This window comes from Staurois parvus, unplaced genomic scaffold (genome assembly GCF_062004578.1).
Source record: "Staurois parvus isolate SC_StPar_1 unplaced genomic scaffold, SC_StPar_1.0 ptg000934l, whole genome shotgun sequence".
Taxonomy (NCBI): domain Eukaryota; kingdom Metazoa; phylum Chordata; class Amphibia; order Anura; family Ranidae; genus Staurois; species Staurois parvus.
Genome location: NW_028318730.1, coordinates 155,421 through 182,515, shown reverse-complemented (window position 1 = coordinate 182,515; position 27,095 = coordinate 155,421). Strand labels below are relative to the sequence as shown.

The 27,095-nt window shown below is 40.9% G+C and overlaps 1 protein-coding gene across 2 annotated transcripts in view; it reads right to left on the bottom strand.

The window, feature by feature from the left end:
• Positions 1-8,948, bottom strand: part of PDE6A (phosphodiesterase 6A) — a 120,126-nt gene extending 111,178 nt beyond the window's left edge. For both annotated transcript variants that reach the window (XM_089656753.1, XM_089656752.1), the window contains exon 1: positions 8,438-8,948. In XM_089656753.1, coding sequence (XP_089512879.1) covers positions 8,438-8,911 — 474 coding nt within the window. In that variant the 5' untranslated portion in view covers positions 8,912-8,948. The remainder of the gene's footprint in view (positions 1-8,437) is intronic.
• Positions 8,949-27,095: the final 18,147 nt, after the last annotated feature.

The window sequence follows — 27,095 nt, the reverse complement described above, 5'->3', positions numbered from 1 at the left end:
TAAGGCCCAGCATAGGCTTTCACCTCACTGTAAGTTTTCTAACCCCTCCTCACCATCCCCAGTAGCAAGCTTGACCGGGTAGGAGCAGGAAAAAAAATAAAGTGCCTCAATCAGCGCCATGTTGGGCATCTCAATGACAACTTTGTAAAACTGCTGACTTTACAATTCCTGCCATCCAGCTAGTGCAGTTGTTCCCTCACTAGTTTATGACCTGTGCTGCACCACAATGGTTTGTACCCCAGAAGATCATGTTTGATATCCACCTACATATTCAATGGTAATGTTTCTGTATCTCTAGACCACATGGTTAGCGGAAAGGTCCGCATAACCACAGTACAACCCTTCTAAATGCCCAAGCCCAAAAAAAAAGATGGGGGTTGGGGCTCTTGTGGTAAAGAGATGGAGGGTTGGGATGCTGATGGTCAGGAGGAGGAGTTTTGGTTTGATGACAGTGAGGAAGAGGGTTGTAGTGCTGGCATTAGGGAGGAGAAAGATATTTTGGGTGAATTCAAAGGGGGCCTTTCACTCCTCCCAAATCAAGGAGAAAATCTTATGGGCATCTATGCCACCACTGCAGAGGGAGTACAAAGTGCTACATGCTGAAGTAAAAAATCTCTTTGCTACATCTCCTGATGCTGGCTGAATCCACTGGTCTTGTAGGTATGGGTTAAGGGCTAACACCTAACATAAAAAGGCTGCCCACCCTCTGACAAGGTTTCACACTAGTTTTTGAAATAGGCAAAGATGCCTTCTGCATGTGGCACTTCACTGCACACTTCTACACAATAGAGGTGTGTAGCTGCCATTACATCCAATCTAGGGTCTGATTCCACTGAATTGGAGGAATACCTGTAAGGGAAAAACCCAAGGACATATGCTGACCACCGTCACACAAGTTGGGTTTGTCACTTGTACCTGACACAGGCAAAGCTGCCCTTTGTGTGCTGCACTTTTTTAATGTTAAAAGTGGCTGCATGGCTTTACAGAATTCCACCTTGTAGATGAGAGAAAATAGAGATAGGAATGTCTCTAATGGAAAAAATGGATATTTCTGAAGCACAGAGAGAACCAGATTAAATCTTCCTATTTGAGGAGTGAAAGGACAACAGTCAAAGATAGAAAGATACAAGGACAGAAACATGGCCTATGATAGTGCCAAGGGCCAAACATTGGTCCAGACCCAGCTATTTTCCCTCCTGCCCAACAGTATATTTTATGTTATGTTATTTGATTGGAAAAACATTTCAAGATTAACATTTGTTTATCATTTAAAATGTTTTATATTGACATTGATTCGGCAACAATGCTTACAAGCAATCACTTTCATTAAAGTAGACCTAAAGGCAAAACAATTTTTGTTTCATTTTTGATAGAGTAAGAGAGGTGATAACACTGGTCAGGTTTTTCAGCCATCTGTGTCCCATTGTGAGGATTTTGCTTCATTTCCTTTCCCATAGCCAAAAAAGGAAGTTAGAGGAAATCCCTCCAAAGTGAGGGAATCTCTGGTTGTCACCAGGGTCACCAGAACTAGTGTGCCCATTGAGGGATTTCCCCTCTATTACTGTTCTGGGGACAACCCAAAATTTGGGATTTTCTTTTACTTTCACTTTTCATGACAATGGCAAACAGAACAAAGAAAGAGGGCACAGACAGCAATAACAAAAAAACTGAAAGGTGTTCTAATCCCTCTCTACTCTGTCGAAAACAAAACAAAAATTTGACTTCAGATATACGTTAACTATTGGTTGTTAAAACTAAACCACTAGCTAAAGAAGGCACAATATGCTTTTGAGGTCCTAGTCTACACTTCTGCATGTGTTATGTCAGAGAGGGCCTTAACTACAATGGGGTAAATTGGGTGTCCACTGTTTTTCCGATAATATTCAGAGAGTCAGAGAGGGCCTTCAGCACAGTGCTTGATTAAACGAATCCTGCATGGCTCTGAAACACTGCACTTTCACTGTTGTGATGTTGTGATCTCTTTATTAACAGATGGACTTTATTTTCAAGATTCTTGGCAAGCTGGCGATATTTGTTGACTCATGTTGACAAAGTGGTCTAGTTTCTAGCTGGTAATTTTTCCAGCACCTATGTACTTCAGGCTATCCACATGAAAGTGTGTGATGGGACTAGTCTACATGATCACTTTGCAAACAGGACCAACACCAACCATGATTCAAGAAATCAAATTAACAGTGTATTTATTTCTCTGTAAGAAATTCCCAAAATATTGTAGAGGGTAAATGTTTAATCTCTAAACACTCTGATTAGGTTGCTTTGTCAACAGGACCCACACCAGCCATGTTTAAACCACTGGATATACATAGGAGTGTAATTATTTCACTGTAAAAAGCCCCTAACATATTGTAGTGGGTAAGTGCACAGTCTTTAAATACTGACTACACTGATTTGTCAACACCAAGCAGCTTTTAAAAGAAAAAAAAAATCAGCATTATAATGTATTTATTGCACTGTACAAAACTACCAAATCATTGCAGTGAGTATGTTCATGGTCTTTAAACACTTTGACTAGGCCACTCTGTCTACAGGATCCACAACAGGAATTAGTTCACTATTTTCTCAACCCATGAACAGCTTCGGTTGGCCGAACCCAAAACTCATGTCTTCTCATTAGTAATTCATGAGAATAATTCAAATTAAGTGCCCTAAATTTTACCTGCCTATAGTCTTAATACAATTCCTGCAGGAAAATGTTGTGGCACTTTTACAGGTCTTTTTATAAAAAAATTTCTTCATAATTTATGATAACACTGTTCAACAGGTAAAAAGTTTTGGGCATAAAATTAGCTAATCTTACATAATTTTGGGGTGCTGAAAACGAAAATGACCCTAAAAAATGTTGATTGGCTCTAGTTTCCATGATATATTCACCCATCTAATGACGTAAGCCATTCAAAACTATGATGCAACTTCAGCTGCATATTGCGCAATTGATACTGGTGACTAATAGAAAATTGCATGTATACTGAGATGATACAATATTAGCCTTTAATTGCATCACTTCACTGCATAAAAGCTGCAGTATCTGTAGCTGATTGTAGTTCGACAGCGTCTTTACATTTCGTTTTATGCTTATATAGGCTACTCAGTAATGCCTCGAACTTGTGTGAATAAAGCAGATAATTTCTGCTATATCTGCGGTGAAATAACTTTTATCTCACAAAAAAGGAGGATAACAGGAATGATTAAGAAAACCTACAACTTGTATTTTGGCTGCAAGATAGGAGACCAGGACAAGAGCTGGGCACCACATATATGCTGCAATTCTTGTGGGACGGCACTGGAGCAATGGTTGAATGGAAAAAAGGCATCTATGCCTTTCGCTGTGCCAATGATTTGGAGAGAGCCAACAGATCATGTTAGTAATTGTTACTTTTGTATGGTGCCTCCAATTGTAAAAGGGCTAAATAAGAAGAAAAAGTTATCTGTGCACTATCCAAATATTCCATCGGCAATACGTCCAGTTCCTCATGGAGAGGGGCTACCAATTCCTAAAGCACCAGAATCCTTCGTGGTTGAGTCAAGTGAGGAAGAACCTGAAGCATGTAGTCACGTGCAGTTGTAAGAGATAGCCCTTTCCTCGAATACAAGAGAAAAGCCAAGAGAAGCAAAACCGACACAAACTGAAGACAAAACTAGTGAGAATCCTAAGTATTAAAATGATTCAACTTAGCTTATGGCTATAATTTTTCTTGGTAATCCTATGTAATATATTATGCCATTTAGGCTTTGTTATGTAGTCAATATCACTTGCTTTATATTTGTGGAAAGACATCTATCTATATAATTATTGTGCATTATGTAGTCATTACGCCTATAGTAGAAAACTTTCCGTTTACAGAAAAACTAGAGCCAATTGACAAATTTCATTGTTATATTTGAACTCAGAATGTGAAATTCATTAAGAAATGGATCCCTTTGTTTCCAAAACTGGCAAAAAATAAAAATTTGTTGAACAGTGTAATTTTTGTAAATACAAAAGTCATGATTAGTAAGATTCTGCTTAAGGATGGGTCAGTTACCTATGTATTGGGCCTAACATACCATAATCCCAATTCCACAAGCTAAGGCTTTGTTCACATGAGACTACATAGTAAAATGCTAGCGTCTGTATGAGTTCCGTTAGGAGGGTAATGCAGTGCCCATTGAACATTGCACTGTTTAAATTTTTTTACTATGAAAAATGACATCATGACATATCATTCATGTCTCCACACAGCAGTGTGGTGTGCCTTGCTGCAGTTTGGTGTGATAAAATGCACCTCTAGTGATTTGCAGAAAAATGCAACATGCAGGGGTGGACTGACCATTTAGAAACTCAGGCACTGCCTGAGGGCCCTGGGTCAGTAGGGGGCCCCATGAGATGCCCCTGGTACCTTTTTCATAGGCTTTTTTGAGCTTGGGCAAGGACACAGGGGCCCCATGATCCCCTATTGCCCGGGGGCCCCATGAGTTGTCAGTCCGCCCCTGGCAACATGTCTGCATTTTTCTGCAGTACTCTGCATATCACACCAGATTTGTGGTGTGAATAAATAAAAAGGAAAGAATTGATTTTTATGTGCTCCTATGGTCGATTATCCACCATGGAAAAATTCCAGTCACAGCACACAGTGACGAAGCACTGTGGGCTATAAATTCTTGATCCACTTCCTAAACTGGGCTCTTCTAATATCGCAAAACCAGTTGCATTACCAGTATTGCCCATAATGTTCTACTGTTATCCTTTTTCAATCCTGACATGGCTAGTATATATTCACACAATAGATGATCAAACCACAAAATGGATGTTAAGAAAAGTGTATTTCTTTTTTTTGGTAACATAATGTACTGTTGATTTGTATCTATAACGAATGGGAAGGAGAAACCATGGATGATCACTGCAGAGACCCAGAAACTGCTGCTCCCTCTGTGTTCCCTACAGTAATACCCAGGCAATTTCCATATTTATTTTATACCCCATATTTTATAGAGCCTTTCCTATAATTATGGGTTTGAAAGGAAGAATACATTGCAATGACTATGTGTAATATGTACCAACTAATCAGCTTCCAGCTTGTTTTTTTCTGGCATCAGTAAACTGGAATATGATTCAGTGGAATATGTCATTGAAGCTGCTATTTATTGAGTCCATCAATGTTACTCGCAGAAACACATTCAGAACCAGACAAATTCAGGCTCTAGCTTGTATTCCCCAGGCAGTCACCATAACCCCAGAAATTGGGGGCAAAGGGTAATTTCTGTTTGGAGGAACAAAATGATTGAAGGACTTCCAAATGCAGACATTGCAGTATATGTACGTTTTATTATAGTATTGAGTATTGTGAAGAATTAAACTGTTTTCTTAGAATGTGTGTGAATTAAGCTAATTGACTCTGCACACTTTGACTCTAATCCTAATTTTGAGTCACCAACCCAAAAATGTCACTCAGTTCTTGCTGATATTTACAGTAAATACAATATTGTGATAGTACAGGGCCACTGTATATGTAACATAAGTAACTTTGGTTCCTAGGATAATCATGCCTCATTATCTATAGATATGTCAATAGCATGATATTGCTTATATCAATGATTCCTCTTTTTCAGAAGAAAAATCTAAAAAGCCATTAATAGAGTAAATAATTATGTAACAACTGCCAAAAGTTGTAAGAATGTGTTGAATGTGAACAAGGTGATGCATTTGTACTTCTGTGGGCCAGGAATTATGTTGCAAAATAAAATATACGTGTAGCAATGTATTGGAATATGAGAATTGGGCCTCTAATATAATATAATCATAAGACTTAGTTCTCGTTACAGCTAATAGGGTGATGGTATGGTATGTGCTAAATGGATGTGCTTGAAACACAGAAAACTGATAGTGACTGGATTATTATTATTATTATTATTATTATACAGTATTTATATAGCGCTAAAAGGTTTGCTCAGCGCCGTACATTATAGTGGGGGACAGTACAAGAGACAATACAGTAACAAAACAATACACGAGGGGGTCAAGGGCCCTGCTCTTTCGAGCTTACAATCTAGGAGATTCCTTACTGATGGAGGTACTTTGAAGCACCTTGTGATAGCTACTCTTATGTTTATGTTATTGGCTGTTTTTTCCCTGGTACTCCCTGACCTTCATTAACATGTTAATGACATTTTTAAATAAGACCTTTCTGCTTTCATTACAAAACATATTATACGTTTCCGTGACATCACCACTTTGTCCCAATGCTCCTTTATGCAATGCAGGCAGATCATGACTTGTGGGAGGTGCCTTAGCATTTCTCTCAAGAGCCCTCAGCCCTGGTATAAGCAGTGGGAAGACTCTTGGCAGGAGTTATGCAAAAATCAACATTCCCTGGTAGGTGGCCGTTAGTCTGGAAGAGTGAGAGTTCCTAGGCAGACTGCATTTACATGCAGACCACCCTAGGTTGCACTCACATGTGATTATGAGCCTCTGTGATTGAAAGAACTGAAATCCAATGGTTGAGCCAGGGACAGTCAGGTTAGGTAGGAAAAGGTTGAAAGACTGTGGATGTTCTCCAGCAGGAAATGAGTCAAGCTCTATCTGAATTGCTGCTCACTCTAATGCACACTATGATAGGCTCACAGTGTGCAGTGAAAACAGAGTGAGCAAAATCAGTACAGAAGTGCCCTGTACAACTGTGCAAGAAGATATAGCTGTAGTTCAGCTTTAATGCCTGCCCACCAGTGCCACATTTGGTATCGGGCCTTCTGATTTTCATTAGAAACTGATGATATAATGATAGAATTTAGGCTGGCCATACACTTTACAATTTTCTATGCAATTTCTGCCCAATTTCCTTAAGATGTACCTTCCTGGTGGCAACTATGTAGTGCAAGGGCCTGCTTAATTGGATACAATTGAAAGTGTTGTTTAGGTTTGACCTCATGTTATGTTTTTTGCTTAATTTAAAGCAAACGTCTTAAGAAAATTGTATAATATATGGCCAGCCTTACTATGTGTATGTATGAATGTGAGTTAGGGTCCTTAGATTTTACATCCCTTGAGGGTTAGGCTGGCCATACACTATACAATTTTCTGTCCAATTTCTGCACAGTTTCCTTTTAGATTTACCTTCAACTATGTAGTGTAAGCATGTTCTCCCTGTGTTCGCGTGGGTTTCCTCCGGGTACTCCGGTTTCCTGCCACACTTCAAAGACATGCTGATAGGTTAATTGGCTCTTGTCTAAATTGTCCTAGTTTCGTCCCTGGCCATGTGGGATCTCCTGCATGGTAGGGGTTGGGGAAAGACCTGGCAACCTACCCTGTAAAATAATTGCTAAGAGAATTCATGGAAAAAGTAGTTTACGAGTGACCATGCAATCGCAAAGGGTCGGATACAACTGAATGGATAGATAGATAGATAGATAGATGTAGTGCAAGGGCCTGCCTAATTGGATACAATTGTTGTTTAGGTTTGACCTCATATTATATGGTTGTTGGTAAATCTAAAGCAATTTTCTAAAGAAAATTGTATAATGTATGGCCAGCATAAGGAACAGAGACCCTGGTATTCAATAACCAGACAGAAGCAAAGTGGCACAATGTTGGTATTGACAGAATTATAAAAGAAAGAGACATTACATGGATTTACTGTGAAGCTGACAGTCAATACCATTACTTTTAAAAACCCTGCTGGTGTTTTTTTTAAGTAGATTGCCAATAAATGAACATCCTGTGATGATATTCCCCAAGGCTGAATTCAACAATTTAATCCGGTGGGTACGGTGAGCTAAGAGATAACCGTTTTAATCATCAATTTAAGACACACTGGCACAGCAGGTCTACGAGTATTTATATAAAAAAGGGATAACATGCCTCTGTGGATAGATTTACATTTTGTAGAACAATATTAGTTACAATGTGACTCTCCTTGACATGCCTTCTACCTGTATCATCTTAATGGGATTATCTTCTCAGACACAATTTAGCTCTGCAGGGCTTCTATTGAATTACACACATGCATATTTGCTAGTGTGGTAAAGCTACTTGCTTGCTGTGTTTTTAAAACCAAACTACCTCTTCCACACTTTTTTCTAAAGCTGATTGCTGTCTAGCAGACAGAGAACTATACCGCTATTCAGGTGACGCAAGGCAAAGCTCTAAGAAAATACATTCCATTCTGCAGTGTGACACCAGCACTCTGCATTGCCCCTTTCTTCTAGAGGTAGAACTGCTTTGTAATGGAAGGATTTAATCCCAGATTAGATATTAGTGTATATTGTACATGACCTGTTCGAACTCATGCACTGCATTATTGCTGTGCAGTTATGCTGATTTACTAGTAGAAGTACACAATAGCCTATAGGCCTTAGCAATTTTTTTCCTACAAGCCATAAGGAATAACATTTGCAAATGACATTTGATTATATTTAAAGGAGATTTTTCCATTGAATTACTCACCTCAGTCACCTTTTCAACATTGATTAATTTCTTAGACTGTGCCACAAATCCCAACACGCCAGTATCCAAAGGAAAAACAATCTCAGAGTCTGGTACTACCAGGCATTCCTCCATGGTGGCATCCTTGTGTACATTGAAGAGTCTGGAGGCTAACTCACCTGTACCGTTTCTCATACGGTACATAAACAAGCTCATACGGTTCGCCTGAATAATGAAGGAGAGCCTCTTGAGTACATTGAAGACACATCTTTCAACATTGAGGTTCTCCTGGAATCCTCTAATCAGGTCAAAGACTATCTCGCTTTCTTCCACGCTGCTTAGATCATGATAGGCGTTGAAGTCCACATTGGTCTTTTCAGTGCTCAGTAGCTCAAATAAAATTCCAGGTCTGAATTTATTGTCATAGTAAGTTTTGGCAAATGCAGGATTGGCATCTAAATACTTCTCTACTGCCTCCTCCGTCAGCGCACTCATGTTGAGTACAATATGATGGGCTCACAGTGTACCTTCCCAGAAATGCCTCTAAATCCAGCAGAGATGAACCAGAGCATAAAAAAAAAAATAAATTAAAAAAAAATATATAAATCCCCAGGGAAATTCAGGTATCCCCTGGGTATTTCTCCTTCAGGGGACAGAAGGAGATCTCCAGCTCATGCCATCTCCTTGTTCTGAGCTGTAAGCCTGATTTGGAAGCATACGTGTAAGATGATTCTTAGCAAGGCCAGCATTATTCCTCTAATAGTGAAGGTGAAATGGGGATTACCCTGATCATTTTAAATGGTCATATGACACCTCTGTAATCCAGTAACCAATAATATTAAAAGCTGAACCCCATTGTCAGTGATCGACTGCAGTTGGCTGATTAAGAAACAGTATGTTTATAAAGTAAAACACATAATGATATCTGAGACTTGCTTGTTGTCTGTTGGGTAGAATGCTGTAAAACCTTCACAGATGTAAATGAAGCTACAGTCTCTATATTGCATTCAAACTTACATACTGTACATATCAGCAGGATATCTTGTACAATGGTTATGATGTTTATATATTCATTTTTCCCCTATTATTTAAATTGTAGGGCTTGCATGCATTTGCATAACTTACCATTTCTGAAGTTATTGAATTTCAAGACAAGTGAAGCTTAAAGCGAAGGTTAGTTTGATTTTTTAAGTCAACAGCTACAAATACTGTAGATGATGACTTTTAAAAATCAGGTCTTTACTAGTGTCTGGGGTCCAGCGTTGTCTTCCCCCAGCTATTTCTTCTTACTGCTGGGGGTCAACAGCTCCGCCATCTTGGAAATGGGAGTTGCTGTGGCTTCCTGAACCACATCCAGCTTCCCACTGTGCATGTGTATGGTCCTGCAGCCTCTTGGGACATTTGATGTTTCCCTGGAGGCTGCAAGAGGAGAAAGGGTGGAGCAAGGGACATCATCCTTACCTAGTGGAGGATTGCAGAAGTAGGAATGGGTACCAATAAAAATTTATACTCGCTTCCCCCTAAAAAATTGTAACTCAGTTACAGGCTGGGGGAGGAAGTGAACCAGGATGATCTGGGACATCTGATCCAAGTGTGCATTATTTGGGTCACAAATGTCTGACTAGTGCAACATGTATGGCTCTAATTGTGTAAAGAGTTACCTTTTAGGTCCCGCTATATGCACATATGCGTGACTGTTTTACTGAGTGTAGTGCATACTTTTCTATCTGTTGATATCCTTTCTTTTGTGCTTCAAAATGCCTAATGCAGACTGTTTTGTACATCTGCACGTGCAGAAAACGTGTTGGTTTTGTACATACATTCTTTGCTTATTTATTATAGGAATAGGAAGTTGCCAGCTGATCTTACTTTAGAATGGGTTGTTGGGAGGTTCAAGCGTATTGTCCCCTAGTGGGTGGCCACATGGCCTACCAGCCATTACATAGAACTCTGACTCACTGTCTCATGCAGGAATTAATACATTTCAGGCCAGAAGGTGGTTGACACTGTAGCCCCAGACACATTCCAAAAATGGATTCTGTAGCATTTGAGCAGTTATTGCTGAGCATGTCCTAAACTCCACTAGCCCTCTCACATCTTCACTCCATACTGTAATCTTTAACTCACACTCTTAACTCTGTATCTTTATTTGATTCCGCCTCTTGGGCACGCAGGGAAGCCACCGTACATCTGATTTGCAAGTAAGTGACACCAGGCTAGATCTCTAGGCAAACCTTGTACTGCAGCAATTTCCAAGCTGGAGACCAAGCCACTGAGTGGGAACATGAATTATGTTTTTTCCCTCACTGCTAGGGTTCCCACTGTCACCCACTTCCACTGCCTCCACAACCATAAAGGTCAACTTTAATGTTTAAATGTAATACAAAAATATATATTACTGGGCCTTCATTATATAAATAAACAAATAAAATCACCTCTACTGTGTAATATAAAATATATAAGACCTATAATCTAATGTCCACATAAAGTTCAAAGGATGTCCATCGAAATTAGTGAATATCCTTATATATTGTATTTGTAGTGTGTAGTGATACCCGTCACCATTCACCACTGTGCTCACGTCAAATAATGGACTTGTCAGATCTCCAGGATTCAAAGCGCCTTTTTTCCCTTAATGGGACTCCTCAAAATTACTCTACTCTAAAATACCATTAGTATTGGCGCTCCTGTGGTTCCTAAGTATGGGATATGTAAATCCCCATATGCAGTGGTATGGCTATTTAAATCGCAATCTCTTACTCTCTTATCCTTTGCTACCCTGGCAGGGAGCTATTGCTGACCTTTCCTTCTACTGCCCATGCTAGTTCCCTTACTTTCATTCTGATGCTTGAGGTTTAATTTTACAACTCTGTGACCTGCCCCCTAAGTCCTTCTTTGTGGTCTAATGTTGGATCACCTCCAGGATGAATGACAGCCAGCATCATTCAGCATGCTTCTTTTGAACACAGAGCGTCAAGGACACGAATATACATAGTGCAGTAATCTTAGCCCTTGCTGTATGTGGACATTATATTATAAGGCTTATAAATTTTATTTATGTTACACAGTAGAGGTGATTTTATGTGTTTACTTAGTTATATAGGGAAAGCACAGCAATACTTTTTTTAAAATTACATTTATCATTGGTTGTGGGAAAACAATTTTTTTTGCAGCCATCCTGAATAGTCACTGTTATTTGAACATTATACTTTTGGCTTGTACACATATAGGTATCTTTTAACTATTTCAAATTATTTGGTACACATATATTGGTTTTCTTAGATACACTTAACCACAAAGGTTAACCCGATCTCTTATAATTGTCTCTACTTAACCAAAAGGGTTAACATGGCTTCACTCCCCATTTATATTTCTTTTCCATACACCATTGTGACAACTGGGCCCCACCCTCAGATTACCTTTTTTCCAGTAAATGACTCAGTCACTTTTCTTTGTAACAAAAGTCCTTTTACTTAGTAGACTTATAAAATGAACATGTATACATCCACAGAAAAATTAGTGCATAGTCCTGTTCATACACATGCAATCGCACAAGATTAATTTAGCTACAATATTTTGCTGTGCTGGTTTTAGTTATGCTGTCCCGGGCGGTACTTAGAATGAATAGGACATAAATAAATGGTTCATACCTCAAAGTGAAGAAATCCAACAAAGTCTGCTAGGAAAGGTCACCCACAGTACGGGTTCCATTGGAGGGGGTTGTGGCCTGAAGAAAAGCCACATGATAACACTGGTCCTCACCGTTTGCTTGCCACACCAGACTCCCTCCCACGAGGTTGGCTCCTCTGCATTTATGTCCATCACAAGGTGAAGTGACACAGGTGTATGGAAAACTATGTCACAATTGACCCGACACCCCCAAGCATAACCTGAAAACCTTATACTACACACAGAACACATCAACAAAAAATGTTCTCAAACTTAAAGTAGGCACCCACCTATGAAGTATGTAACCAATAGAAAAGACAAAGGCAGTTTGCCCCAGCTTTTTTGCAAGTACAACTATACTTTAAGCAGGTTGGAAAGCACATAACATGAAAGTAACAACACTCTCTTTAGATAGTGATATATCATGACAAAGCTATCAGCAGATTGAGGCCCCAAGTATGACATGGGTCAGAACTTGCAGGTTCCAAGGTCTCACAACTGAGCAATTTGTAACTGATGGATGTCCTTTTTGGCAAATTGTGATATTTGTTGTTTATGTTGTTGGCAGTTGATTGTTGCCCTGAGTCTTTATACTGTAGTATTCAACACCAGTGAGTCAACAGAGTACAACCAGACTGGTCATACCTTAAAGAAAACCAGTACATAAAAAAATATGTAGGTGGTCATAGTTGAACTATTTTCAAAATAAAGCTTAAAAGCCTGGCTGTCTTGCCTATCTTCTGACAAGAACATCTTTCTAATTCCTTGACAACAACATTAAAGAAGTTAGAACTCCTGATTAATAATGAGCTCAGGGTTAGACCAAACCTGGAAGGAAGCTGTTACTCTTGCTCACTGCAATCCAATCAACTGCGGCCAGTGCATCCAACTCCACGCAACTGTATGTACACAAAAGGGCAGGGATATTTGTGACATCATTAGCCTAATATGGCCACATGTTGCATAAATCACAAGACAAGGCTGAACTGCAAATACTTTGGCAGGGAAAATAATGTACATATAAATAGTTATGTATGTAAAAGCATACTTAGTTTGCTTTAGGGGCATACTACAAGTTTACACAGGAGAAAACAAAACAGAAAAGGATATATGAAGATGCGCTATTCTATTTGTACTGTATGTATGTGTAGCACCCTCTGGTGTACATAGTTGTTTAGTCTAGTTAGAGGCTTGCTAGAAGACTGGGTTTAGTTAGAGGGTTTACTTCAAGTCAAGGCTGGAGGGCTCTACAGGTCAGTCCTTTGGTACCTCCCCCTGCTCTAGGAGGCCTGGCAGTGTGGCAGACCAGCCCATAAATATGATGGATCCTGGCCAGCAGGGGAGTCAGGTGGACTATGAAGTGCTGACAGGTGCTGCTGTGTAGCCTTGCTTCCAGAATGGAGGCTGGAAGCTGGACGAGGAAAATTGAAAGAGGGAGCTCTACTGCCCTGTAGTCCAGGGAAGGACAGCCTGCCAAGCTTGGAGAGGAACCGGCCCAGCTACAGAGGCCTAAAAGCAGTTCTATCCATAGCTGCAGGACAAGCACAGTGTGAGTACCTCTACACCCCCAGGGCCTAGAAGGAAGAAGTCTGCTGGATGAAAGTTCTGGCAAGTTTTCAGGGAACAATGCATAGCTTACCCAATCCCTTGTCCTGAGATCAAATACCTTAGCCAGGTGGGCTTGTATTTTGAACACTTAGGGGACTTAGAGCTCCTACAAGTTGAGACTGCTAAAATCCATTTTAGGGGACTCAGAGCTCCTGAAAGTTGCTTTACTTTGCTAAGAGAGACTGTCAGGATTCCAGTTGGACCACAATCATTAATCTGCCATTGTTGTAGCATCCAAGTTAAATTCCCCAATAAAACTAAAAACACCAAGCCCATTGACTGTTTCTTGCTTCTGGATGCAAGTTGAAAATGTATGTTGCAAAATATGCAACTCTCAAGAGGGTAGCACTACTCATGGGGGCTTGTCTGGGATCCCCTTATAACAACCTGCATGGCAGTTGCCCATAGCAACCTTCTTTAAGGAACTGGAGAGAGGTTGCAAAACCCTAGACAAATGAGCCAGAGAGGAAACGAGCCAGAGATGAGACATTATGTTGAGCTACCTGCTGTTTGGAACTGTGTATCTTGCCAAAGTATGCCGCTACTTGTGCTGTTGCCCGTAATCGGTATGTTGTTTTAGTTTACTAAAGCCCATTCATTCTAAAAACAAATGTTAAAATCAAATTAAATCTTTTGTAAAACAATCGAATGTTCTGAGAATGCTTGCATAAATTTTACTAAGACTTTGAATCTTTGTTAAAAAATTTGTTCTATCCATCTATGATCAGCTTTACTTTTTGTTTGATCATTTGGCTGACTACTTGTCCTTTTGACAGTTGTGCTCCTGAAGTTCCTCCATTAGCAGCCCCTGTAGTTATGTCATTATGTGTACACAGTACCATTACTGTAGTGAGCAATGTGATTCTGAAGGTACACATGCACAGTTGCTTTAAAGGTATAGCCAGTCATACTAATTATTTTTTAAATTAATGAATTTAATTTTCTATAGCAATTTTCTCTCTGGGGACTCTAATAGCTTTATCTGCTTTTGGAACAGATGGTAAGACAGCCATCTTGGGGGCACTAAGTAGAATATTATATTAGGGCAATTTTAGAGAGTTGCTATTTAACCTAACAGCATGTCTTTGGAGTGTGGGAGAAAACCGGAACACTCATGCAAGCACAGGCCCCCAGGCCATTTGTTCGTGTACAAACTTCATGCAGATAGTGTCCTGACCAGGACTCAAACCAAGAACCCCAGTGCTGCAAAGCACAAGAGCTAATGATTATACCTTGTGATGCACTAGTAATTCAAATGATGTGAATAATTTTGTAGTTTTAGGTGTTTTCACTCAGTTTTCAGTTTTCCTGGTGACCTTTAGCAGGATCCACAGTGAAGCCTTGTTTCACTGATTCTCCAAAAAAAAAAAAAAAAAAAATAGATAAACACAAACCTCTTGATGGCATCATATGGGGGAATTACTATGCACAGGGAACTGCTCTCACTCCATAATGACATATTCACTGACATCATTATCATTAATCACAGACGATTGCGACAGTTACTATTTCACTGCTCACTGCTAGATGTTTGGCTTCCTACTTCTTTCTCAATGCCCTAATATTATTATCATTTACCCCTGTCACAGTTAAAACTTTTGATACCTGTCAGTGTTCAGTGAACACTGCTAGTCAGAACCTCTTCTCACTTCTTACTTATACAGGGTTGATGACATTTTTGCTGTTACGCAGAGAAACAATTGTACTGCATGGTATGAACAACCATATGCACAGAATCCATAATTCAAAAATTTTCTTAAAATGCTACTGACCATGATCAACTTTTTTTTCTGATATTATAGCAAGTCTTGATTAATTTTGGTGCTATTCTACAAGGTTCCAGAACTAGAGTAAGGCATTCTTTTCACATGGTATCTTGTTATTTTCAGAGTGCTGTAAATGTAGAAAAAAAAGTAACAGTGCTGTGCTGGCCACAGAAGTTACAATCTGATTCGTACAATCTTATTTACTGTTGTTCACCATATACCCAAAAACTTGGGACGCTGTGTAAATCTACATAAAAACAGAATGCAGTGATTAGCAAATCTCATAAACCCATATTTTATTCACAAAAGAAAAAGAAAACATATCAACTGTTTAAACTGAGACAATGTGACATTTTAAGAAAAAAATATGGTCGTTTTCAAATTGATAACAGCAACACATCTCACAAAAGTTAGGATAGGGCAATGTTTACCACAGTGTAGCATCTTCTCTTTGTTTAACCACTACCCTACCGGGCACTTACACCCCCTTCCTGTCCAGGCCAATTTTCAGCTTTCAGTGCTGTCGCACTTTGAATGACAATTGCGCGGTCATGCAACACTGTACCCATATGAAATTTTTATAATTTTTTTGAGACAGATAGAGTTTTCTTTTTGTGGTATTTAATCACCTCTGGGTTTTTTATTTTTTGCTAAACAACCCAAAAACAACTGAAAATGTAAAAAAAAAAGTTTTTTTTCTTAGTTTTTGTTTTAAAATTTTGTAAATAAGTGATTTTTCTCCTTCACTGATATGCGCTAATGAGGCTGCAGTGATGGGCACTGATAGGTGGCACTGATGGGCACTGATAGGTTGCATTGATGAGGAGGCACTGGTAGGTGGCACTGATGGGCATTGGCAGGCATCATTGATGGGCACCGAAAGGCAGCACTCATACATGGCACTGATAGGAGGTACTGACTGGCACTGATAGGCGGCACTGACTGGCACTGATAGGTGGCCACTGACTGGCACTGTTAGGTGGCACTGATAGGCAGCACTGATGTGCACTGATTGTCGGCACTGATAGGCGGCACTGACTGGCATCGGCGGCACTGATTGGCAGCACTGATAGGTGGCACTGACTGGACAGATAGATGACTCTGAAAGGCAGCTCAGATGGGCACTGATATGTGGCATTGATGTGCACTGGCAGGCACTGATATGTGGCATTGATGTGGCACTGATGGGCACTGGCAGGTGGCACTGATGAGTACTGACAGCTGGCATTGATGGACACTGACAGGTGGCACTGCTGGGGCTACAATGATCATCAGGGCACACTGATCATCAGTGCCCTGATGATCAGTGTACATGTCCCCTCTGAGGAATGCCGATTACCGGCTCTCCTCTCCTCTCAAGCTGTCAGCGTGACAGCTTGTGAGGAGAGAAATGCTGATAACCGGCATTTCCCTATTTACATGTGATCAGCTCTGATTGGGCACAGCTGATCACATGACTGAGCCAAAATCTTCTGCTCTTTCCGTTGATCGGTGATCCGCTGTGTCCAAGGGACACAGCGCACTGCTGTTCGCCGCGCTGCGCGCTCCTGGAGCCGCGCATGCACAGTTAGAATAAGAGGACGTCATATGATGTCCTCCCAGAACGAGAGAACCACCTTGCGCCCGTCATTGTACTATATAGCAGACGGGAGGCGGTTAACAACACCCTGTAAATGTCTGGGAACTGAGGGGACCAGTTGCTGGAGTTTTGGGAGAGGAATGTTGTCCCATTCTTGCCTGATACAGGATTCTAACTGTTCAACAGTCCTGGGTCTTTTTGTTGTATTTTTCATTTCAAGATGCACCAAATATTTTCATTTGGTAAAAGGTCTGGTCTGCGGACAGACCAGTTAAGCACCAGGATTCTTCTACTGCGAAGTGATGCTGTTGTCATAGATGCAGTATGTGGTTTAACATTGTCCTGCTGAAATATGCAAGACCTTCTCTGAAAAATATATTGTCTGGATGTAGCATTTTCTGCACTAAAACCTGGATATATCTTTCAGCATTGATGGTGTTTTTCCAGATATGCAAGCTTCCCATTCCATGTGCCCTAATGCACCCCATACCATCAGAGATGCAGGCTTTTGAACTGAGAGCTGAAAACAAGCAGGAAGGTCCATCTGCTCTTTAGTCTGGAGGATGCGACGCCCATAGTTGCCAAAAAGAATGTAAAATTTCAATTCATCTGACCACAGAACAGTTTTCCACTTTGCAACAGACCATTTAAAATGAGCTTTGACCCAGAAAAGGTGGCATTTCTGGATCATGTTCAGATATGGATTCTTCTTTGCATAAAAGACCTTTTAAAGCGGATGTCCAGTCAAAATAAAAACAAATAAAAGTCAGCGGCTGTAACAGCTTGCTGCTTCACAGCAGGGTGCCCACTGCGCATGCATTAGTAGTGCTGAATTGTCCCGTAGTCTTCTGCGACCTGTCACATGTCCCAGAAGACTACAGGGAGGGAGGGGGAGGGCAGCTTCCACTTCCGATCACCTAGGCGTCTGCAGCGGAAGTGAGAGCGGGTACATGTCAATTCGGGTACCCCCCACTCCACAAAGGTGCCAATCCTTAACGGGGAGCGAGGGGCAAAACTTTAAAGCGGAACTTACCCTTTTGGGTGGAGCTCCACTTTAACTTGCATTTTGGATGTGTTTCATGTGTTCACAGACAATGTTTTCTTAGAAGTATTCTGGAGCCCATGCAGTGATGATCACAGGCATCTACTATTGCTTTTTGGCCTTGTCCCTTGCGCAGAGATTTCTCCAGATTCTCTAATTTTTTTGATGAAGTCTTTGCAATTTTACATTGAGGAACATTAAATTGTTTTACAATTTTTAGATGCAGCTTTTCACATATTGGTGAACTTCTGTCCATCTTTACTTCTGAGACACTATGACTCTTCAAGATGCTCTTTTTATACCCAATCATGTTACTGACCTATTGCCAATTAATCTAATTAGTTTCAAAATATTCTTCCAGCTCTTCCTTGTTAGTACCACTTACTTTGTCAGCTTTTTGTTGCCATGTTCCAACTTTTTTGAGTCGTGTTGTTTCCATCAATTTCAAAATTACTTTATTTTTTCTTAAAATGGTACATTTTCTTAGTTTAAACATTTGATGTTTTTTATTCTCTATTGTGAAAAAAAACATGGGTTTATGAGATTCGTAGAGCAAAGGCCTATCTAAATGAATAAAATACTTGTTTTTTTTTAGGGAGGCTCCAAGACAATTTAAAAGAGAGTGTACAGATATCACACAGATAGTTATGTGTGTGACCAGCTCTGACTGGTTCGGTTTCTCTGTTTGAAACAGTATTTTGAAGGCTGACATGCAGATTGTGACTTTTTCTCTTTACTCTGTATGATATGTTTTAGAGTTGTGACTTTTCCTTAGAGTTACATTGCCTTGAAAATGAAATTCCATATTTATAGGAAGGGTTTGCCTTAAGAAAAGCTGATAGAGATGAGGCTTTGTCTCCTCCCCTTTTTCTGGGTGCATTAAAGTAGCAGCATATTTGTGTGCCGTGTCTATTGTGCAGCACTGGTTTGGTGCATAATTCATAAGGCAGTGTTAACACATAGGTCATCCGCTGTTCACCAGCAGTGGTCTATAGCTATCACTCTTCATTATGGTAATGCTCCTTGTAACAGAGAGGATTATATGACTCACATGATCCTCATAGTTACTGAAGTGGCAGAAGACTTTAGAAGGTGAAGAAATGTTTCTCCAGCAGTGGGAATGTTCTCCTGTCAGCTTTTTATTAGTTACTGTTCCTATAAACTTTTTTTTGTATTTTCCTCTTCAGTTTGTTAAAACATATCACTCCCAACTATATCACTTTAATTTTTAAATCACTCAATAGACATATCTTTTAATCATGAATCTATTTATCTGTGAGTGATTGTATAATAATAATAATATTGCAACCCTTTCCAGACCTTCCAGATCAGGTTTACTGGTCCTCTAGGGCCCATTCACATCAGTGCATTAACTCAAATAGAGAGCAGATTATGTACTGTGGTGCAGTGACATTCATTTTTAATGGCACCCCGATGTACATACACAATTCACTGTAACATAATTGCATTGCATTTTTAAAAAGTAACACACATGATTTTGGGTGCATTGCAGCATATTTAAAATTATTGTGCGGCTTAATACAACACAAAATGCTTGAAATCAAAATATTTAACACACATGTGAATGGGCCATTAAGACCAGTACAAAATGGACAATTACATTTATTTGTTACTGAGAGATTTAACCTCTTGGGTACAGTTACCTGAAATAAATGTGCAACCGATGAGATGATTGTCAAGAAGGACAGCAGCATAAATCAGTGCAACCCTAAACTAAATCAGTGTTTCTTAACTCCAGTTTTCAGTTCTTTTCCATGCTTTCAAGATTTCATGTCAAATGAACAGTGATAACTGGTTAAGGCACCACAGAAATTGAGACCTGTTGTGGGTAGCTGCACCTATGAATTATGAAACACGGCTTATAAAACAACTTAAAAAATGGGTACCTGCAAAATTACTGTGCATATTTAGCTACATCCACAGGAAACGTTTAGATTTATTTTATTGTAGCACCCAGGGGCGGACTGACAATTCATGGGGCCCCCGGGCAATAGGGAATCATGAAGGAACAAACTCAAAAAAGCCTATGAAAAAGGTACCGGGGCATCTCATGGGGCCCCCTACTGACCCTGGGCCCTCGGGCAGTGCCTGAGTTTCCAAATGGTCAGTCCGCCCCTGGTAGCACCACTCCCGCAGGAGCCGCTTAGTAACTTTGAGTTCTCTGTTCTGTGCCTCAACTCCAAGAACAACCTCGGCCCCTCTGACACACCTGGTTGATTAAAAATCACTGTAAGCATGGATAAATACACAAGTTTAAAATACCTTTAACCTGGCTGTGGGTTATTACCAGAAAATAGACACACACCCGTTTAGTGGTAAATGCGCTTAATCTAATGATATGGGTTAGGATATACAGCAAATTGAACATAAATGAGCATACAGCTGATTGCTTATAACACAGTCTGCTAGACAGAGCAATAACTATGTTAAATTGCTAAAAATTAGATTTTATACCCCTAACTAGGATCAGAAGGGTAAGTAAATAAGCAATAAACAATATTAGTAAATGTTAAATGCTATATAAATGATGATAATGCTATATTAGGTTAGAGTGCACTCTTAGGGAATGGTAGGAATACAGCGTCACTTAAGAGGTAGTGTACCTCTTTAAGTAAAAAAAAAAAACAGGCTACGGGGCAGCTACTGTTAGGGGCTGTCTTTAGTCTTGACTGAACTAAAGTCTAAACTTTGGGGGCCAGTCAAAGGCAGTCAAATAAGACCTACAGGCTTTATTAGAACTATGGAGTATCTGTAAGGTAGTCCTAATGGCTCAGTCACTAATGGTGGTAACAAGTAGTGGCCACAATGCCTTTTCACCAGATCAGACCCAGCAACACAGCAGCAATGGTCTTTCTGATAGGGTATCCACTCACTCTTGGTTGCTCATGATTTATCTAGTAGGTAACTTTGTCCCTCTGTACTTGGGTCACGCTCTGTACCCTCTGGCTGTCCTTCACATGTCTGTGGGCTCCTGCTGACAAAGGCTATTTCTCTGTTAGGTGGAGTTTTTTGACACAGTCTTGTCACATCACTCTGAGGAGAATCCACATATGACACAGGCTCATTAGGTGGAGTTCCTTGACATGGTCCTGTCACTCTGCTGTCACACTAAAGAGAATCCTTTTTCTGGAATCCCCTGGTTCTCTCCTCCTTACTGCTGATTGGTCCATTGCTGTTGCTAGGAGAGGGGGAAGACACACAGTCCTCATTTGTTAAACTCTCTGCTTCTCACAGGAGGGGGGAAGGGCAGAGACCCAGCTTCACACTCCACCCACCAAAGAACATTTGTTCCCCAAAGGAAAGACAGAGTCTATTTATATAAAGGTCCATAACTTTAAATTTACTTAGAATAACAACTAAAAATATATTTAAGTCATTATCTACTCATAACGATTCACATTAGCATAGTAATCAGCCAAAGGAACGTCTTACCACTTGTCAGAAGAGGCAAGGTTGTCTTGTCCAAAAGCCACCAATGTTGGGATGGTCCACCTAGATGTGCCAGGGGGTGAGTTGGAGTCACTGTGAGTACTTTGAGAGGTGAAAATTACTTCCTCTGAACTTTCACCTAAGGTATCGCAAGTCACTCTTTTACGGGGGCAAATTGTTCACTTTTCTCTTTGGGCTCAGGTGGTTCTGGTAACATCGACCTCTTCCTCTGATGCTATAGAATGTTGAGAGGCTTCTGTGTCCTCTGCAGGAAAAAAAATCAGGGTGTTTGCTTGGCTTGCCAAAGTTTGGCTCTGTGATACTGTATGAATTCTGGAGCCTCAGGCCTGAGGGTTCCAGTATCTGTCTACCTAGAAAAAGGAGTGGCAATCTCTGATTGTGTAGACGGCCACAACCAGCCTATGCCCATTTCTCATTCCTCACTGTCCTTTTCATCTGTGTTTGGTGGCATAGATTGAGATGTGATTATCGGATGTAATATTTGCGAGGTAGTTTAAGTAGGCTGCAGAGCTGGTTGTTAAAGCGCATGAACTGCATCTGATAGGGGCAGTAGATGATTACGGTGCCAGGTCTTTAGTAGGCCCATGCTTCCTTCTGGGCAAATCTGGTATACTGACAATCCCGGTAACTGCTTGCAGATAATATAGGGCTATGACTTCCAGTTATCAGCTAACTTGTGTTTCCAGGGACACCTAGGTTCCTCAGCAACACCCTATTGCCACCCTATTACGCTGACCTTCCGGTCAAAGTTTCTTTTGTTTCGCTGCCCCCAGATGTTTGAGGCAGCCTGAGCTTTCTCATACGTTGTTTTTAGACTTTTCCTCAAATGGTCCACATATCCTCTGTGGGACATCATCAAAGTATGATCTAGGGATGTGACGAATGCTAAGTTGCCTGGTAGTTGAGCTTCCTTACTGAACATCAACTGGTATGGTGAATTACTGTCAGTGGTGTTGTAGGAGTGCACAATAGCTGCAATGTGTCTCCAGTGCTGTTTCTTCTCAGCATCCCAAACATATCTAGGAGGGTGCAATTAAATAGTTCTGGCTGATGATCCCTTTAGGGTGGTAGGGGGTTATTCTTGACTTCCAAATGCCCAGAAGGTCTATCAGTCTCTTAATCGGTCTACTCTCAATGTCTCTCCCTTGATCTGAATGGATACATTGAGGTATGCTGTAGTGGATGAAAAACTTCTCTTCCAGGATTTTGACCACAGTAGATACTTGCTGGTCCTTGGATGGGATTGCCTGGGTATACTGGGTGAAGTAGTCGGTTACCATCAGGACATTTCCCTATCCACTTGAGTCAGGTTCCAGACACAGAAAGTCAATGTACAGCAACTCCATTGGTCCTTGACTTTGAACATGGCTCATTGGAGGGGCTCTGCTGGGTAGAGTCTTCCTCTGTATGCATCATATGCAAGAGTGACAGTGACAAATGTGTGAGAAGTAGTGGGGTTGGCCTGTCCTGTTGTCAGTATTCATGCCCCATTCTTGATGGACTTCTGGTTTTGTTTGTGTCATGTTTGTGTCATGACCTTCCAATGCTGGATACCTGAGGTTGAGGAGAACAGGTTGCCTAGTCACACAAAAACAACACTGAGTGTTGCTTCCAGTGCTTCCAGTGGGTTCTTCACTGGGGCCCTCTAAAGTTTTCTTGCTGGTTTCTGGTGATGACTTTCAGACTTTGATGGGCTTGGGCAATCATGTTGGTAATGCTCCATTACTCCATAGTTGAAGCATACTCCTTCATTCACTGGTTTCTTTGTAGGGGCAACTGTAGGAGTCGAAGATTGGCTGGGCCCTGGAGCACTTTTGCCAGAGAATGCGGTGATTTTGGCAGCTAATAGATTCATAACTTCCATCATTTGTGACATCTGTGGCTTCATGGTGGCTATCTCCAAATTGGGCTCTGTTGTACCCACTGACCCAATGTCAACTAGAGATGCTGATGCTGGCCTGGCTACAGCTTTTTTGCCCTCAAACATGGCATCTTCCTCCCTTACTACCTTAATGAGCTCAGGATACTTTAATGATATGACATTGGCTGAAGTATTCAGCTGGATCCAGATGAGATCAGAGTGTAGAGCACCTTACAGAATCTGATTCATTCTAGCTTGATCTGTGGCTGAAGGTTCTATTCCTTTCTTTAAAACAATTTTATTCTGCATTTTATTTAATCATCTGATATTTGGGTAGGCTTTCACCCTGGCATTGAAGAGCGTGCTCAATTTGATAAATCAAGTTTTCAGCCTTCTCTATTAGTTCAAACTCCTCTTGCAACATAGCAAGGTAATCATGGGCTGTACAGGCCATTTGACTGAACTTGACATTTCTGATAACTTCTGCAGCAGCTCCTCTCAAACTTTCACTAATGTGCTCTTACGTTTGAGCACTCATTCTTCCAGGGCCTGCATGACTTGCTCCATCCTGATTTCATATTCGTCCTCCCCAGTGGGTACCTGCTGCTTTCCCAAGAAGGCTCTTCATTTTCAATATCCAGTCCCAACGTATGTTGGGATGTTTCTTTGGTATTTTGCCACAAAATCTCCCAAGGCTGCAATGAATTCTGGCTCAATCATGGCTACTGGTACAGTTAAGTAGCTTCTTCTGTTGGGGATGCTTGACTTGAACTTTCTGGGCTAATATCTTATACATTCAGCTGAATCAGGTGAGTCTCCACATCAGTAGTCAGCTGTAGACTGGCCCCTAATAAGACATAAGTGCGAGAGATCTCTTGATGTGTTACAAGCCTACTACACACACCTTCTGATCAGCAGCTAGTGCCTATACAGCTTGGCAGATCTGCTCTTCAGTTCAGGCTTCTCCAGGGATGTCAAGCTCCACACTTAACTCTTGGTGGCTGCATGTAGAACAGAGATATCCTGGCTGAGCTCCCACATGTAGCACCACCCCTTCAGGTAACTTTGGGTTCTCTGTTTTGTGCCTCAATTCCAAGAACATTATTGGCTCCTCTGAAACACCTGGTTGACTAACAAGTGCTACAAACACAGATAAATACACGTTGGTAGGTAGCTTTGTCCCTCTGTACTCAGGTCATGCTCTGTACCCTCTGGATGTCCCTCACACAGCTGTGGGCTCTGCTGACACAGGCTCTTTCCCTATTAGGTGGAGTTCCTTGACATGGTCCGTTCACATCACTCTGCTGTCACACTGAAGATAATCCTTTTTCTGGACACCCCTGGTTCTCTCTTCCTCACTGCTGATTGGTCCATTGCTGTTGCTAGGGGAGAGGTGGAAGAGAGTCCACACCCACAGTCCTCAGTGGTTAAACTCTGAGCTACTCACAGGAGGAGGAGGGGGGGGGGGGGCAGAAACCTGGCTACATTTTAAATTTTTTTATCATGAAGGCTCCTCTTTTTCCTTTTTAATTTTTTTTTCTGGATTCTCAACTAGTGCTTTTGTGAGCCACAAAAACTATACACCACTTGAACAACATGTTTTTGCAGGGACACTATTCATAGCACAGTTTCATTTTTCAGTGTACAATAAGCAAAGTAGCATTCTGGACTGTGTATGGAAGTAGCACATTAGGAATGAGAGTTAAATCAGAGGAGATGCAATAATAAAGAAGTGCAAAATTTTTTTTAAAAGATAAGAAACAAACAAATAGCAAGTGTCTAGAGCGGGTGTCGGCAACCCGCGGCTCCAGAGCCGCATGCGGCTCTTTTTCATCTTTGCTGCGGCTCCGGAGCACACTGCCCACCAGGTGACAGGCAATAGGGTTTCAGTGGTCGGCAAGCCGCGGATCGCAAGCCACATGCGGCTCTTCTGTGTGCCGGGCGCCCACTCCCCTCCCTCCTCTCGGGCGGCCGCCTCAAAAGTCAGGACTCTTTTAATCCGGCCCGCGGAGCATGGAACATTAGCTGTCAGGATGTAGGCGGGGCAGCCAGGATGTAGGCGGGGCAGCGTGACGAACTCCTCTCACAGTCCGCCCTGAAGACCGGAACACAGCGCGGGAACACAGCGAGAGGAACGCGCGGAGCAAAGGTAAGTGAATTGAGACAATATGGGGAATTAATTACTATAGGGGGGATGAATTACTATGGGGGATGAATTATTATATGGAGGATTAATTACTATGGGGGATGAATTACTATGGAGGATGAATTACTATATGGGGGATGAATTACTATGGGGGATGAATTACTATGGAGGATGAATTACTATATGGGGGATGAATTACTATGGAGGATGAATTACTATATGGAGATGAATTACTATATGGGGGATGAATTACTATGGCGGATGAATTACTATGGAGGATGAATTACTATAGGGGGGATGAATTACTATGGGGGATGAATTACTATAGGGGGGATGAATTACTATATGGGGGATGAATTACTATGGGGGATGAATTATTATATGGGGGATGAAGCTAACTGCACGATCCTGTATATAGCATTAAGGTAAGAAACAATATATGCAGTGTCGGATTTGTTTTAAATGTTGCAATGGTTTTGCGGCTCCCAGTCTTTTTTTTCCCTTCGGAAATGGGTCCAAGTGGCTCTTTATGTCTTAAAGTTGCAGACCCCTGGTCTAGAGGAATGGGACAAAAGCAATATGTTGGAGAACAGACGATAACAAGAAAATATTTATGGTCAAATTTAAAATCATTATAATAATTTTCGCACTGAATTGCAATTACGTCTAACCTACACTCAATATTCTAAACAATCTTAAAGCATAAACTTACTTTGTGAAGAATCTCCACACATTTCTTGAATTCTGTAACACATATTCCTTATGTCCTGTGAGTAGGAACTGTTGTGTCACACATTTCACAGAGCCTGCCATCTGGACTGCAGAGGTGCTGAAAGGAGAAGTTTCAGGAGGCGGAGTCAGTACAGAAATCAGAAATCACTGCTTGCAGACAGCAAAGTACAATGGGATATGTAGTCCTTAGAAATTGAAAACCAACAGCAGAAAAGCTGCAAAGCATGTAGAAAGTTCAGGAAGTTGTGGAAAGGGATGGTCAGCAGATATGCAGCACTCACATCATGAAAGGAGATTTTTAAAGTAAGCTTATATTGGATTAACAAAAATAACTATTGTTTGTATTGTTATGACAATGCTTTTGTTATAAAATTAAAGTATATGCTGTGACCTTAAAACTCATTTAATTTGGGACTGGAACTTTTTTAAAATTCTTTGCACACAGGTTAAAACACTCAAACACAGTGGCTAAATGGTTAGCACTTCCGCCTGGCAATACTAGGGTTGTTGGTTCTAATCCCAACCATGGCACCACCTGTTTGGAGTTTGCATGTTCTCCCTGTGCCTGTGTGGGTTTCCTCCAGGTACTCCAGTTTCCTCCCACACTTCAAAGACATGCTGGTAGGTGAGTTGGCTCCTGTCTAAATTGGCCCTAGTATGTGTATGTATGAATGTAAGTTAGGGACCTTAGATTGTACACCCCTTGAGGGTTAGGGACTGATGTGAATGTATAATATATATGTAAAGCGCTGCATAAATTGACAGTGCTATATAAGTACCTGTAATAAATAAACAACTATGTATT